A 16,646-nucleotide genomic window follows, 5' to 3' on the forward strand; every position below is an offset into this window, starting at 1 on the left:
TAATATTAAGGAAAGCTGCCTTCTCTTTCTGAACACCAGGACCAGTTAAACCTGCTACAAGGCTCCTGTGAACAGGGAACCTTGGCCCTTTCTGAACCTGGTTTACTGCAAATACTGTAAATGTAGCTCTTATTTAACCACAGCTGCATAAACTGTATAACAGATTGCTTACATGTAGCCGTTATAGTTTTGTTTGTTTTTTTACAGCTTGTTAAAACAACTAGTTGATCCACCAATGCTGGAGCTAGTACTGAAAAACATTAGAAAGAGAGCGTATATGGGCTTCTCTTCATTGGCCCCTCTTCTAAATCCAGAATCAAGTTTAAAATCCTTCTCACATATAAACTCTTGAATAATCAGGCCCCATCTTATCTTAACTACCTTACAGTACCATATCACCCCAATGGAGCACTTCGCGGACTTCCAGGACTGCAAGCTTACTTGTGGTTCTTAGGATATTTAAAAGTAGAATGGGAGGTTGGAACCAGCTCCCAGCTTGGATTTGGGAGACAGACGGGCTTAAAAGGTTTTTTTTTGATAAAGCATATAGTCAGGGTTGGATCAGGTGACTCTGAATCCTCCCTTAGTTATGCTGCAGTAGGCCTTAGCTGCTGGGGACTTGCCATGATGCACTGTTTCTTCTTCACTCACCTTTCTTCATTTAATCATTAGTTATTATTATGTCTGCCTCTCTTCTGTTTTCCTTCTGTCCCGTCTTCCTCACCCCAAATCAGTCCTAGCAGATGGGCGCCCCTCGCTGAGGCTGGTTCTCCTCTAGGTTTCTTTCTATTAAAAGGGAGTTTTTTCTTCCCACTGTCACCAAACCGCTTACTCTTAGCAGTCCTCTGATTGTTGGGCTTTCTTTGTATTATTGTAGGGTCTTTACCTTACAACGTAAAGCGTCTTGAGGCACCTATTGTTGTGATTTGGTGCTTCATTTAATCCAGTTTTATCATAAACTGATCTGCACAGACTGAGACATGGGAACTCTCAGTAGACTCTGCTTAATTTTTAGTCTTTACCCCCCAGTGTACTTTTAAACTGGATGTGATTCTCTCACTTGCATTTCTGCACAGCAAAGAAACATTAATGAAGCAAGATGAGACGCCACCGATAAATCTCAATAATTTTATTGTCTTTGTTCTCATGATTTTACAAATATGATACTTCTGCAATTCAACTTTAACTGTGCAACACAATGGCATTATGGACTGTTAAACTCGACATCCCGAGGGGACGTCTGTGACTCCAGGAAGCTGTGAATCCTGCAGACCAGAGGGCCTCACTCAGATACCTTTTATATATATTTTAGTGTCAGTTTATGAGTGTTATGCAACAAGAGTCAAAGTTCTCATTCATCTCCCGCCTGCAGTCTGTCCGCAGGATTCACTAGCAGCTTATGCACACACAAAAAAAACGATTTTTCACCACTGATGACGGCTACTGTCAGGGGGGAGGAGGAAGCCGAGTGCCTCCCCTCCCTCTGTCCCTCCTCCCCCACAGGTCAGCGAGCGGCTCCTTGGACGTGGGCTCGAAGTAAAGTTGTACAGTCTCTTTGGATGAGGCTGGCGGTACCTGGTCAGAGCTGCAGGGCTGCTTGCCTTTTTAGAAATGGGTGATCTTGCCACGTAGGTTTCAGGGACACCAGTACAGATAATAACAATGGCATGCAAGACTCACATACAGACCCACTTGCTGTTGTTGTTTTTCTTTTTTTTTCCTTTTTTGGGAGTAGAAAATAAAAAGATCCTGACAGAAGTACAAGCACTGAGCCCTCGCAAACACCCAACAGCCAAGCGCATTGAAAACTGTACGGAGGACAAATGGTGCCTAAACTCACTGTCTTTTTTTTTTTTTTTTTTAAAAACCAAAAGTATCGGGGTCATAATGTGATACTTAAAACCGTTTCAAAACACAACAGCTGGCTTCTTTTCATATTCAATAATTCCTGTGTCTGAGGGCATAATACATCTTCACATTTATAATATTTCTTCTACATCTTTTTGTTTGTTTTTTTAAACTTTTCACTACAAATGTATGTGCTTCTGATTTCAAACAGCTCGGGAAAAACTAAAGATCTGTAATTCGACGACAGTCCCGCTTCCCTCCGGCCGATTTTTATTGCAAAATGAAGTGATAACCTCTGAAACAGCAACACACACACTTCAATATGGCACAAGCATCTTAGAAATGACCTAAATGCATCGTCGTCGTGGTTTGTCGTGGGTGAATATCAAAAACCAAAACCACACCATATCTAAAAATATTAAGACATTAATCATCAGTAGAGCAAAAAAGAAGCTTTTAGCCCCCCCCCTCTCCTTCCATGAGTTCAAACATGCAGTCTGCCGCTCTGTAAGCAAAACTCGACCGCCAACTCTTGGTGAACGGCAAAAGAAATAGAATAAAGACAAAAGTAAACGGCTCGCCTCGACTGTTCATCCAACTTTATTACGGGAGCTGCAGACTTTAAATCCACGCCTTTCTCTGATTTGAGGGCTGGATGACGATTCCTTCACCTGAAAACTGCAAAGTAAAGCATGTAGTGACTAAACTCGTCTGCTTTAACCACGCAAACGGAACAAAAACGAGCAAAGTTCATCATTTAAAGAACTCTTAAGGAGGATTTCCCCCTTTTATCTAGCTTCATGGATCACATTAAGACATCTGATGTGCTTATCTTCATCAGCTTTGGCACGCTCCGTGCCCTCACCCGCCCATCCATGCGTCTCACTGAGGATATCGCTGTTGCATCTGGAGTGTCTGAGAATAACGAAACCTGAAGGCATTTTCCTCCAGCCCTTTTTCTCCGAAGCCTCATCTACCCGCTCATCTTCCCCCCACTACAAATAAATATTGGGCAAACTGCTAAAAACACAAGGAATAAAAAACATAAAAGAAGCAGAAATCAATTTAGTGGCCCCGTAGTGTGAAACAAACTCTCAAAAAGTAACAAACCCATCACCGCCCAGTCCTCCTCGTTAATCAAACAAAGTCACAAAGAAAGAAACGTTACAGGGAAGCTTATATCTAGAGTAGTGGTCGTTTTATAGCGGCGACTAAGTCACGAGAATGACCGAGTCTGTCATGTCCAATTTCTTCTTCAAAAAAACCAAAAACTGCCTCCTCTTTGCCTCCCTGCTCTTTGCTCTCTTCGCCCGGAGGTGATCATGCTCTGTTCGATCAAAGTCTTTGACCTTTAACCCTTCCCTCCCCCCGCTCCCATCCCCAACAAGTGCTCCTCCCGTTTCCTCTCCTGCTCAGGGAGGCGCCGCTCAGTCAGCGTAGTGCATGATGGACTCGACGTAGTTGCCGGGGAAGAGGCCCGTGGTCCCGTTCATGACGCCCTCGAACCAGCCGTCATCGTTCTTCTTGATCACGTAGATGATGGCGCCCTCCTGGAACGAAAGCTCGTCCTCTTTGTCGCGGGTGTAGTCGTAGATGGCCACCACTGCGGGATGACGGAATAAAATATGGAAATAAAGATGGAGTGGACTAATATTCTGGACTAATATTCAGGAAAAAATATTTTTTATTTCTGACAAGTTGTAAATTTATGGCAAGAAATCCTTTTCCATTTTTGTTTAATTAATAAATGAAACACTTTTTCTGGTCATTTTTCTTGCCAAATTGTCCTCATTTACACATTTTTCTCTGCTTATTTTATCAGAAAATATTCAAGTTTGTTTAATTTAAATTCTTCCCTGAATCCATTTTCCCCCTCTTGGACCCGCTAATCTTCCACATTACACTTTCAACATTTTATTTTATCACACACATTTCCTTGACCAGCAAAGGCAGACCTTTCTCCAGGTAGTTGCGTGGGGCCCAGGGCGGGTCCTCCTCAGCGTAGGGGTCGCTGTACTCCACCACCGCCGACTCCTCTTCATCCTCATCGTCCTCGTAGTCTTCAGGTGGCGGTGGAGGAGGCGTGGGCTCCTCAAACACCGGCTCGTCGGCTGGCGGAGGTGGCACGTCTGAGACTAGGAGTAGTTTCCAGGTTGGGTAGTGGGGGGGGGGGGGGGGGGGGGGGGGGGGGGGGGGGGAGAGACAACCAGTTAGAGACGAGAAGAAGCTCAGAGGCGGAGCTCTCACGGTCATGCAGAAGCAGCCCATGCTGGGTGTTTGTCAGTTTTACATAGAACCTGAGGACAAACATGCTGAAAACAAAAAGTGCACATAGCAGCTCAACATGCATTTACAGAAAGACGACACAAACGCCTCATTATTCTAATCATGCTTCACACTCTTTGCTTACACCCATGATACTGAGCAGTCAACCACCACCACCTGCTGCCAATCCACCACCTTCAGGCTTCGAAATCCCTCTCAGATTTTAACCAATGGGAAAAACCTAAAATACTTTTCCTCTGACCAGTTTCACTTCTCCATTTCTTGCTTTTGCACCTTTACACTAAAAATGAGCCCTTGGTTTTTAAAAGCATGACATCTGGAACTGATGTGCTGTCCATAATCTCACATGCTCTGCATTACTTTTACTCAGTAAGAGAAGTGGTTTCAAACGTTTCTGGAGCAAAACCCATGAAAGGGGAACTAAAATCTTCAACGAACACTCAAAAGTCATTATGTTCCCAGCGTGCTGTGCATACTGGTACAAGGCGTTTTCACATGAAGGCACCCAACCTGCCTGCTGATGGTGGGTGAAGCAGACATCAGGTTAACTGAGACCCCTGGGCCCAGATTTCCTTTATAAAAACTTTGAGAGCTTTTCTGCCACCACACTGTTCACTTATCCACTCACACATCATAAATTTGTGATTATTGGCCTTCACACACTTTCTTTTTTCCACAAAATTGGATTTGCACTAAACTTCATTAGCACCGAGCTGGCCTGCACCATGTGGTTTGTTTGCTTAAGGAGGAATCATTTTGTTTCCAAGTTCCTCTTTTGTTGGCACCACATTAGCATTGGTCACCTTCTCCTGACATATGACGCACTTTGACAGGGTTACAGCTTTCCTTCTAGTTCCTTTGGATAATTCTATTCGTACTGGTGTTTTTTTAAGTTTGCTCCACACAAGAAAGAGATCGCAAGTTTTGTTAAACTAAACGTTAGTTTAAACTCTATCCTATAACATTTGTCTCCATGCTATTGAAAAAGTGCTCATTTAGATCATTTAACAGTCATGTGCAGTTCTACAGTACTATAGCATGGTTACCACAAACCCTAAAGCACGTCTGAACCTGCCTCGACACATTTTAAAAAATCCAAATGCAAATTAAGGCAGCTGTAGATCCAACAGCTGCCAATGGCAGAATAGTTACTTCTGTTATGCTAGTGTGAAGTCTGGCTCCAGGTGTAGTTGTTGCACTGTAATGCAAACTTGGTGTCGGTGTAGTCCAAAGAAAGGAAAAAAACAAACATAATTTCCACATGTTCCAAATAACCCAACAATTTCTGCTTGATTTCCTCTGTGACAGTGTCAGACAGCTGGATTGTAATATCTTGAGCTGCATGAACGCAGGTGTTTGCACATAAAGTTGGTGATAGATTGTGTTTTTTTTCTTTTGTCAAGGTAAATCTGTCAGGTGTTGTTTGACAGTGCCCTCGTGTTTGCAGTATTTTACATTCACATGACATCCATGTCCATGTCTTCGAGTTAAATGCAGAAAGTGCTTCTCTGATTGCCTCAGATGACGAAAGAAGTCCCCCCATTTTGCCAATTTCTTCCTGATGGTGCCAACCTCACTATGAAAACAGTCAACAGCACCACCTGCTGGACTGAAATCACAGTCCAGCAGGTGACCTTCGTTCTCCTTCTGAACGAAAACCTTTGTATTTCGTGAACCTGTATCAATATAATGTTGTCATGCAAAATAGTGTCATACTATGCTTGGAGTGTTTAGGCCCGAAATATATAATTGATTTGAATCAATTATCGCGCTTTGAGTCTTCTGGAGCTTATAATCATACTTCTGGCATAATCTCCAAACGTTTCAGACAGTTTAAAGAAAACTGCTCAGAACGAAGCCTGAATGTGAGGGCAGCAGCTGATGTTGGTGGTTGTTTACTTGAGAAAATATTCACACATAACAAAAACGCACACACAGACACCAACACCAACACACTACAGGGGATTGAGTGGAGGTCATGCAGAGGGTGCAAAGAGCTAAAGGCCACTTACTAGTCTCCTGAACACGGGCCACAAAGCCCATCAGAGGCAGCTGAGGGGTGATCTGCATGGAGGGGGGTGGGGGCACGAGCGGGCCTGCTATCACCAATCAGAAATCAATACACAGAGGAGGAGGAGGGGGTGGGGCCAGAGAGGAAGGCGACAGATGTGAATAGGAAGAGGTTAGAGACCACAGCAGAGAGTTAAAGAACACTTAGTATAGAACAGAGTTCTCATCAGAGTCCTGCAGCTACTTTAATTATACATTTATTAATGAAATGCCAAAAAATATAAGCAAAAAGAGAAGAAAAAGACAAGAAAATTGTGAAAATTTTAAGAGAATCCAAAGAATTGGCAAGAAACAAAGCAATTGTCACATGTTAAAAGATGGAACCAGAAAATGTAAAAGTCATCCGATCAATAATTAATAATACAATTAACAACTAAAACGTTTCTTGAACTTCTGTGAGAGGAAAGTGAACCGTTTTGGAGAGCTTCATAGACATTTTATGATCCAAATGTTTCTTCAATCAATCAGGAAGATGATGTGAGCCCTAAAGTCCTCATTCTTCATCCGGCTGTCAGACAAGCGTCTGAGTCTAATCAAAGGAATAATTGATGGGTGAAGATCGCAGGACTGACAGCAGCAGCAGACACAAAGACTTAACAGCTCTTCAGACAGAGAGCTGGTGAGGAGGTGAAGTCCGCTGAGGACGCTGAAGCAGATGGGAAATGGCAGACTACAAAACCAGACAGGCGAGGGTTTAATAGAAAATACAGGCACAACCCCCGCCTCTTCAAAAAAAACAAAACAAAACAAAAAAACCCTAAAAGTTCAATGAAGTTTAAATCAGCAGACCAGGCTGTTGGAGTGAAACAGAGGTAATAATCCAGCTTTATCATGCACTGCTCACACACTGATGCTCACGAGCAGAGCACAGATAAGAATTCATTAGATTTTATTTTACCATTTTTTTAAACCATCTCTCTAGTTTACCAGTAACTAATCCTGGCCGCCTGTATTCTAAAAGAAGAGCCCCAGTCCTTCAAGTACAAGTTTGAAGCTTGAAGCAGTCTGACCATGCTCCTCTGACCCCAATAAAGCATCTTGACCCAGACATCTGCTCCCCACTGGATATTTTCTCTTTTTCAGACAATCATCTGTAAAGCTTAGACATGGTTGTGCTGCAAAATCCCAGCAGATCAACAGTTTATAAAATACTCAGATCAACAACCATGCCATGTTCAAGTCACTTAAACCTTTATTCCACATTCTGATGCTTGGCTTGAGCTTCAGCAGGTCACCTAACCCCTGCCTGTGTGGCTAAATGCACTGACTTGCTCCCACGTGACTGGCTGATTAGATATTTTTGTAAATGAGCAGGTGAAAAGGTGTACCTAATAAAGTGGCCAGAGTGTAACATTGGTTGGTCTATTTAAGTTAAAGACAAATTTACTTCCTCCTTCTTAGCATGGTGTGTGTGTGTGTGTGTGTGTGTGTGTAGAGCTGCGAAGATCCATCAAGATATGGAAAATGATCGATTCTTAAAAGAAAAAAGAAAAATTGTGTGATTATTTGCCTTAACCTACCAAATATATTTTAGTTTTATTGTGTTTAACCTAAGTCACTATTTTATATAGCAATAAATAAAACGACTAACTAGAAGGTCGTCTGCAATTTAACTGATTATACAACCATTAGCTGCATCACTAGGGATGGGTACCGGTATCCGGTGCCATCATGGCACCGGTTCTGACATAAACAGTAGTAACCAGACCGAAAAGCAGCGCACATTTCGGTGCTTTATTTCGGTGCTTTTTTTTCCTGAGCTGTGATACACTTTCTTCTTCCTTACATTTCTATTGGCGGTTGGCAAACAACTGAAAGGTGCATTACTGCCACCAACTGGTATGGAATGATACACTTTAGATTCTAGCCAATCATTTTACGTTTCGAGGATAGTAGGCAGGTCCAGGTACGTACGTTCTTTTAGAGCAGAGCTACAGATTAAAAATGCCAAAGGCAAAGCGGTCAAAAGTCTGGCTGTACTTCACAGCAAAAGATGCAAACTCAGCAGCCTGCAACAAGTGCTTTAAGCTGATACTGTCAAAGGAGGTCACACTTTAAATCCGATGAACCTAGCCCTGCCAGTGTAGCAGAAATGATGATGGCAGCAGCAGCCGTTCTTCTCTGCGTGAGTAGCTTAATGTTGTTCGTGTGTAATTTACGTTGAGTAGGCTAACCGCGTTATTAAATTAATGCATGTAAGGTGAACTAGCAAACACCATCATAGCTACATGCGGCTGTCTTCTTGTTTGATGGCAGATACTCCCTTCACCCTGGCCAAAAAGGCTAAAATGACCGAAGAAAAAGTGGAAAACAGCTAAACATGAGAGGTTTTTGGACAAAGTTTGTGTTTTTTCCATTGTTTAAGCACTGCTTCCAGCCCAGAGTGATACCATATATGCCCTATACCTGCAGAAAAGACTAACATTGTTATCTTTTTACAAAAAAACAGCTGAACATGAGAGGTTTTTGGACCAATTTTGTGTTCTCCATTCTTTAAGCACCGGTTTGGGCACCGTTTAAGCACCGGCACCGTTTCAAAAGTACCGGTTTGGCACCGGTATCGGATAAAACCTAAACGATACCCATCCCTATGCATCACCATTGGCCCAAACCTTTATTTATAGGACAAAGAATAATGTTAACACTTTTTTTATGTTCAGACTTCATAAGGAATGAAAATCTTATCTATAGGAATCCAAAAATGAAACAGTAACACACACACACACACACACACACACACATATGCACACACACACATGCACGCAGTACCTTGGTTCTGGGCAAAGTGTGGCCCCCCGTTAAGCTGGTTCTGGTTGTGGGTCACGTTGGGCTGACCAGTGACGGACGAGGGTCGGCGGTATGGCAGGGAGCCTCCCACCGGAGGGTTCTGAGGCTGCTGCGCGGGGCGGTTCATGCTGTAGAACTGAGGAGCACCTGAGAGAAGACGGCAGCAGGGGGCAGCAGGGGGCAGCAGAGAGCCACGTAAGTCTGGGAGTGCAGGCAGCAGGATCATGCTGCTGTCTTACAACACCAAGTTTATTAGAAGAATACAGCTCTGAAATCCAACAACGATCTATTCAAGTTCTGTTCTTTTAAACAGCCACATAGGAGCAATTCATTGGATTTTGTATCAAAACTTAGCAGTTTTTCAACAACAACAACAAAAAAAAAATCATACCTTTTCCATTTGCAAAGTTTAACATTTCTTTGTTTTGAGCCAAACATACTTAAATGGTTTGGTTCAATGCTAAATTGCTACAAATTTTCTATTTTTTTCTGCAGAAATTTCTACAGAAAAACAGCAGGTAAAACTAGAAAATTTAGCACTTTACACCTTTTTTTTTTGCGCATCTCACCTTTAAATGAAGTGTGAGGAAAACAACAAAAAAAAAAGACAAAAAAAAAAAAAACAACAACAACTGAGTAACACGTCCCTCAACTTGTCCCAAATCTCTCTCTGAGCCAATTCAATATTAACATTTGGGTAACAGCAGTTCCACCCTCCAGATAATTACAACATCCAGCCACAGAAAAACAAAAGAACAAATCACCTGGACACCATTAAGAAAAGAACAAATAAATACACACAGGAAGAAAGCATTATCACCACACAGCTCATGCATTAAATATCAGAACATCATCATGACAGAGATGCTGTAGGCCGATGAGAGGCTGAGAGGGAGGACGAGTGGAGCATCTAGCAGCAGCAGCGGGATGATGGAAAGTTGGAGGCAGATGGCACAAGAGCTGCACACAAACAGGACTTGTGGAAGTTTGTTTGTTTTGTCTGTTCCACAGACTACAGCAAAGACATGTGCAGTCAAAGACCTGTTTTACAAGTATTTTCTAACACTGAGTAAAATCACCCAGGTAAGAGACTCATCTTCTTTAAATTCATTTCTTGCAGTCAATATTTAATTCATGTGTGCAGCCCTTATGAGGTGAGAGTTTCTTTTTAATACCGACCGCAGTGCTCATCAGAGCTTTAAATCCAGTCTACATCCTGAATAGAAGACCATCAAATTAAAATAATGCAGCTCCACCGATCAGAGCCCTCTAGGTTTTCTGAGTACTTCAGTGGCATCACTGCCAGGTCTGAAATAAAACACTCAAATTTGTTTTTGCAGAGAACAGGCCAAACAAACTGCAGTTATATTGAAAGATAATCATCTTAAACTTCACTCAAGTTTCGAATTTAAATACAAAATGTTTGGGAATTTACAGCTTTCATGAGAATTCATTCGACAGGTATAACCACTTCACTGTTTCTAGCATTTTTTAAGCAACTTAAATGATCAGGTACCAGCTTAAACATTAAAGCCTTATCTGCCTTTTTCTTAAAATTACTGACATTTTCATTGTGTTCAGTTTAAACTGCTCATTTCAACTTAGTATTAGTTTGTTTTCCGCTTGTGTAAAGGACTTTTTCCTGTCCATTACTTTCACACTAAAAGTACTTCAGACTAAGTGACTGCGGTTTATAAATTGGCTTACAGCAGTGTCAAAGCCATTTACAACAGAAACTTATTCTTTACTTCACCCTGAATTGGACAATATGAAGACTAATGGATTTTTGTAGTTAACAAGTGAATGTAGACTAGCAGAGTCATCTAGGGATCGCAACCGTAGTTATTGTATTCATTCAGGGAGAGTAATAGTTGTCTTTGTAGTCTAAGTAATGTAGTTGTCATAGTTGTAAGGGAATGAATTCATCGTTGTAGTTGTCAAGGGAACGTCGTCGTTGAAGTCATCGTCAAGGGAACGTCGTCGTTGAAGTCATCGTCAAGGGAACGTCGTCGTTGAAGTCATCGTCAAGGGAACGTCGTCGTTGAAGTCATCGTCAAGGGAACCTAGTTGTACTTGACTACTTGTTATCATTGAGGGATCGCAGCAGTAGTTACGGTATTCATTGAGGGAGAGTAATAGTTGTGGTCGTATCCTAGTTAATTTATTCATCTGAATCCTGTCATGTATAATTTTGTGTTTCAACTGTTTATAAATTGTTATCATTGTTTATGTTTTGCGTGTTATTTTCTGCTACTTATTGTAATAATTTTTGCTTAAGCCAGCTTTTATGCTGAAATGTATTCAGGTCCACGGTATAACTTCATTTTTTGTGTCTTCTGCACAGCTACCTGTAGTTTGAAAATGACTGGTGTAATCGCAGGTACAGTAAATCCTTTTTTCCCGCCATTAAAAACATTCAACAGGTTGAATTTCTAAATTTAAACTGAAACAAATTTTAGATCTGAAAATCTTTCAAGAACTAATTCAGACTTCCAGATGAAAAATAAATAAGTAAATAAATTAGGGTGATGAATGAGCACACTGGGATCATACAAGCACATCACGGAGGGCGGGATGGAGGGCGTGCAGGGGGTGAGGAGGGAGTCGCACTCACCTTGTGCAGGGTTGCCATAAGTAGCAGGGCCTGTGCCAGTAGGTACCGTGGAGGCAGGGAGTTGGGGAGGGGGTGGGGGTACAGGCGGGATCTCTACAGGGGGATTGGGGGCTTGTGGGGGGCCGTCTAGGGCAGAGGAAGGGGGCCCAGGGGCTGTGGCAGTGTTTGGGGGAGGTTTGGTTGCGTTGGATTGGGCAGGGGCTGAACCTGAATGGGGAATCGTGCAAGGATACAAAGGGGGAGGAAAGATAAGTGAGGGAGGTTAAGAGAAGGGTGAGAAGGGGAGAGAAATTCAATCCAGAGTTTGTGCACACCGATTCAACTAATGAAAGCCAGAGTGAGCAGTACTCCCAGATTACTCAACGAAGATTAGTGTAGTTAGTACGTTTCAGTCACAATAAGGTCCTGCAGCTCAAAGAGAGGAAGGGGAACAAAAAAAAGGGGGTTACCTGGGAAAACGGTGGGCGGGGCTGGGGTCGGAACAGCGATGGGCACGCCCACGCTGCCACTGCCGCTGTTCTCTCGGCTGCTGCTGCGACTGCTGCTGGGGTGGCTGCCTCCGCTGCTCCCACTGCTGTCGATGGGTCGGCAAAAACGTGTCAGTCCACAAACAAACACACCAGCAGAAATTGGAAGAAAACAAAACAAAAACTGCACCTTTTCTTCACAATCAGGAAATAATACAGCCTACATGTAACATGGTTGCAGTCTGCCCTCAAACCAGTATGGAGCTTTTTTTAACCCAACTACAGAGCCACAGGAACAAAAGTCAGGAACTTTGAGAACTACTGACGCATGGAAAAGTGACACTCAAAAGTAAACTTGGTAACGCTTCCACAGATTCAACTACAGAAAACTTTATCAAACAGGCAAAACAAGACCTTCACAGTGTGAATGAAAAAAAAAAAAATTCCCCCGATCAACCTTTTATACCAAATACATTATAAAATTAGCTTTGTGGTTAGCCAAATTAAGGTTACTCTTGTTGCTTTGCTAGTGACAGCTTTTAATAGCATTAGCTAAATTCTGGGCTAATGCTAAATGACTGCTACAACAGCATCATTGGTCAGTTGCAATGTTAATCAGTGACCAATATTAGCATGGCACGCCAGCAACTCAGGATATCACATGGTGCTTTGTTTTCTAACCTCCACTTCTTTCTTTTCTAAAAAAATAAATAAAATATTGACACACATAAAAATGCAAACACACACACACACACACACACACGTTGGTCTTGTAAAGTTTTGTCGAACTCAGATCCCCAATCCCAATCTTGAAAAGATGCTGGAGTAACTGTTTACACTGAACCCGGCTGATTTTTGATCCTTTGGGGAAAACAGACATTTCCTGAAAGTTCCTGACATTGTTCCCAGGCTCACATCATTTACTTCCAAGTGAAATTTAGATCTATAAATAATTCACCTCTCTAATACAGTTTTATATTCAATCTGCAACCAGCCTCAAGCAACACACAGTTCAGCTGTCTTTTCTGTTTTCTTAATAACTCACTTCATTAATGTAGCACCCTCAAGAGCATTGATGTGTTAGCGTAAGCTGTATGCCTTTGAAATGACTATGTGACAGTGACAATATTAAAAAGAAAAAGAGGGGGCAGCTGGAAGCCTTCACAGGAACACATGACACAGGTGACGCAGTGGCAACACGGGACAAAGACAGATATGAGACGCCGTAAAAGCAGCAAGAAAGATTGTGACACATGGGGCAGACTTTCTGTTGACAGGCGGGAGAGCGCATGGCTGAGAGATGAAGAAGATGAGCTATGGATGGAGTGGAGCAGATACACACTCGTGCTGAGAGGAGAGTCGGGGAAGTTTTCCTATTTCTAGAAATACTTGAAACGTTTGGCCAACAGATGGGACGCCATGACAAAACTTTCCATGTTGTTTTCCCCCTCCCAAAACCCCTCTTGCTTTTACTTCTGAGACGGCAGGCAGGGTGGATCTAAGAATATCACTCCGTGTTGGGCATGAAAAAGCCTCATCTTGGGAGATGAGCTGACAGTGGATTGACAGGACTGTGGGGGCGACGCTGCCTATTTAATGACTATTACCATAGGAACCTGTGTCTAGCCAAGCTAAATAAAGCTCTGCATCTCTACCTCATGCTTGTTTCTTTGTTGTTATCTGAGCAGCAAGGGGAGCAAACAGGTGAGGAGGTTTCTAAATAATCTGTCAGTCTGGGCTTCTCCTGGGAGCTGGAGTTGCTGATGTGGGCCTGGATGTGAGTTTTAGGAAGTAAGAGTGGTTATCAGAGGTAGTGCTCAGAAGCTGGCTCGCATTTTTAAGTGTAGGAGAGGAGAAGAAGAAAAGGCAAGTAGAGTGGGGCAAAAGGGGGGTGGGGGGCTTGTTTAAAAAGTGTAGAGAGGCATGCTGGGAAGTGGGGTGGGGGTACCTGTACGTGCGGTTCCTCTGATTAACAGATGCAGTGCGTGCAGGGCTCTGCTGGGGGTGCGCCATGTTGCGCGTCGGGCTTGAGACGTAGTCGTTAGGGACAACGGGTGGACGCACCGGCTCAAGCGTCCTATAGGGGGAGTGGCGCCTGCGAGAGGGTCAGGAGGACAGGAGTCGAGAGGAAGGGGAGGAGGGGAGAAAGGAGGGCATCCATAGAGAAGTGTAGGGGGAGGGGAGGGGGAGAGGGAGGGGGAGAGGGAGGAGGAGAGCGAGAAACAAACAAGTGCAAACTTAAAAAAAAAAAGTGGGTGATGACAGGTGGTGAAACATTGGGGCTGGCTGGGGTCCACAGGTGAGGGGGGCAGAGTCAGAAATGACGTGGCTGCTGTCAGCTGAAAAACACACTCCCAAGGAGATACACCGTGAGTTTGTTTGCACTTAATGAAATCAGGCAACTACTACAACTAAAACTAGTTTTACTGACATGTTTGATTTGTTGATTTATAAGATATTTATTGCTTACGTAAAAATGTATCTATTTTACAGCTGGACAATTGTGGTTTATGGCTCAGTCACACTAGGATAAAAACAGGACGTGGTTGTGGTTGCCCATTGATTGCAATTACATTTTTTTGCATTTGAAAACCACATTAAATCACAAAACAATCGCAACCTGTCTGCAAACAATCCCAGTCCGACTCAGACTGTTTGCAATCACTCCCAGACAGGTTGGTGAAAGTTCGCAATCAACTTGAGTCAGTCTCCAACCAGTCTGCAATTAGTTTCTTTACAACAGGGGAAGCAACTGGACTGGTTGCCAACTGTTGTATCCTATATAAACCCAAAGTTACTGAGTTCTTATGTCATTTTGCAGTTAAACTGTTGTCGTGCAGGCCTTGTTGCTCAACCTCATTCTATTGCAAAACTGGTAGACTGACTGCAAATTTCAAACGTTGTACGAGCTAGTTTCAGGTTAGTGTCAGTTAAATATAATAAGCATGACAAGACATGGCCCACCAGAGGCAAACTGCAATCTAGTTTTTATATACATTTAGCTTTTGAACAAAGTGCATTGCCCTTCACGGTTAGGTTACACTAGCATTATGCTAGAGTGAAAATGTGACAAGCATTTCCAATTCTTATCATAAAGAGTAAAACCACGTTATCCGTTTGGCTCTAAAAGCTCTACAGTAACTGTACTGTGCTTTTATAGACCCCCTAGTTCACTCAAAGACAAAGTTTACTTGTGGTTTACATAACAACAAAGGCAGTTTATGGTGCAGTTGCTTTATTGGCCTGGCTCCCTTGAGACCAAACTGGGCTTTATGTGGCTCATTACAAAAACTGAGTCTGACACCCCTGATGAAGATCAATGAGAGATGAAGCTTGTTTTTTCCCATCTTGCTGGCACTAACTTCAAAGATATTTAAAAGGGACTGTATTTTTCATGGATCACAGTGTTATGGAGTCACAAGCTCATCTGTTTCATGATGTTAAATTGATGCTAGCATTTAAACCTTTTTCAAGAATGATTGGAACAAAGAAAATTTTAATTTAAAAAAAAAATCCGTATTACTGCTAGTACAGTTTGTGTTTATATACTCTTTTTTCATGATAAAAACAATGATGATAAAAACAAAACAAAAAAGTATTCCTGTATGAAATATTATGATGCCACTCAATAATTTTAGTCACTTAGCAACAATTCCTGAGTTATGTAGTAACTTCAACACTTAGAGTCTCAGTGTAAATTAGCAAAAGCAATCCTGAATTTATGAAATTGTTCAAGGGAACTAAAATAATAAAATCAGAGCAACAGGTTTAAATCCCTAAAGTGTTCCCACCCACATCTTCTGAACTATAAACTCCTTGAATAAAAACCTGGAAATGTGGTTTTTCAGCCAGCAGCAGCTCTACGATGATCAGTTTTGATGGGAGGGATAGAAAAAAACATAACCCTGAGGTTTCATTGATCTGGGCCTGCAATAAGATGTGCTGGATGTAAATTTCCCAGCTGACACAGTGGGGTGACCCATCTCTGAGCACTGTTGCCATGGCAAAACGCTGCTATGAGGAATATGGGGCAGCCAGGAGTGGGCGAGCTGGGTCACAAACACACAACTCAAAGTGAAAACTGAGGAAGTTGAGTAACAGAGGAGAAGGCGACAAATTAAAAATCACACAGAGGATGTCCGCCTGTAGCCACAGGCTGCGGCTGAAGGTGCGTCATGGAGGGTTGGAGCTGTGGTTGATCGACATGCGTCTTGAAGGGACAGAAGGAGACACACACACTTTTTCCACAGAAACACAAACAGCACTTCATACATAGGACTGTCCCAAGGGTAAGACATACATACATACACACAGCATTATGAGGTACACTAGCAGAGTTCCTGTGGGATAAAACACACCTCCAACAGTCAGGCACAAGACAGACAACACCAAACACCTCCGCAGCTTCCACACAGAACATAACATTAGAATACTCCAACACTAAGAAAGGACCACAAAACCTATCAGTGAAAAGTGATACTCTAATTAAAGTTGCTCCAAAACTACACCTACATTATACAGTTAAACTTAAAGTCTATTAAAGCCATTAACCTGTCACAGCCTGCCCGTATGGA

The 16,646-nt window shown here is 42.6% G+C and overlaps 1 protein-coding gene across 10 annotated transcripts in view; it reads right to left on the reverse strand.

Annotated features, from left to right (window-relative positions):
* Positions 1–1,114: 1,114 nt before the first annotated feature.
* LOC146491705 (abl interactor 2-like) overlaps positions 1,115–16,646 on the reverse strand; it is a 32,138-nt gene continuing 16,606 nt past the window's right edge. For 2 of the 10 annotated variants that reach the window (XM_085150571.1, XM_085150569.1), the window contains 7 exons: positions 14,021–14,167; positions 12,055–12,179; positions 11,606–11,812; positions 8,974–9,138; positions 6,147–6,233; positions 3,804–3,983; positions 1,115–3,451 (listed from right to left, as the gene is read on the reverse strand). In XM_085150571.1, the coding sequence (XP_085006697.1) occupies positions 3,276–3,451; positions 3,804–3,983; positions 6,147–6,233; positions 8,974–9,138; positions 11,606–11,812; positions 12,055–12,179; positions 14,021–14,167 (1,087 nt within the window). In that variant the 3' untranslated portion in view covers positions 1,115–3,275. The remainder of the gene's footprint in view (positions 3,452–3,803; positions 3,984–6,146; positions 6,234–8,973; positions 9,139–11,605; positions 11,813–12,054; positions 12,180–14,020; positions 14,168–16,646) is intronic. The other 8 variants (XM_085150576.1, XM_085150577.1, XM_085150578.1 and 5 more) reach the window with 6 other exon arrangements.

The sequence above is a fragment of the Neolamprologus multifasciatus genome, chromosome 23 (assembly GCF_963576455.1).
Source record: "Neolamprologus multifasciatus chromosome 23, fNeoMul1.2, whole genome shotgun sequence".
Lineage (NCBI taxonomy): Eukaryota > Metazoa > Chordata > Actinopteri > Cichliformes > Cichlidae > Neolamprologus > Neolamprologus multifasciatus.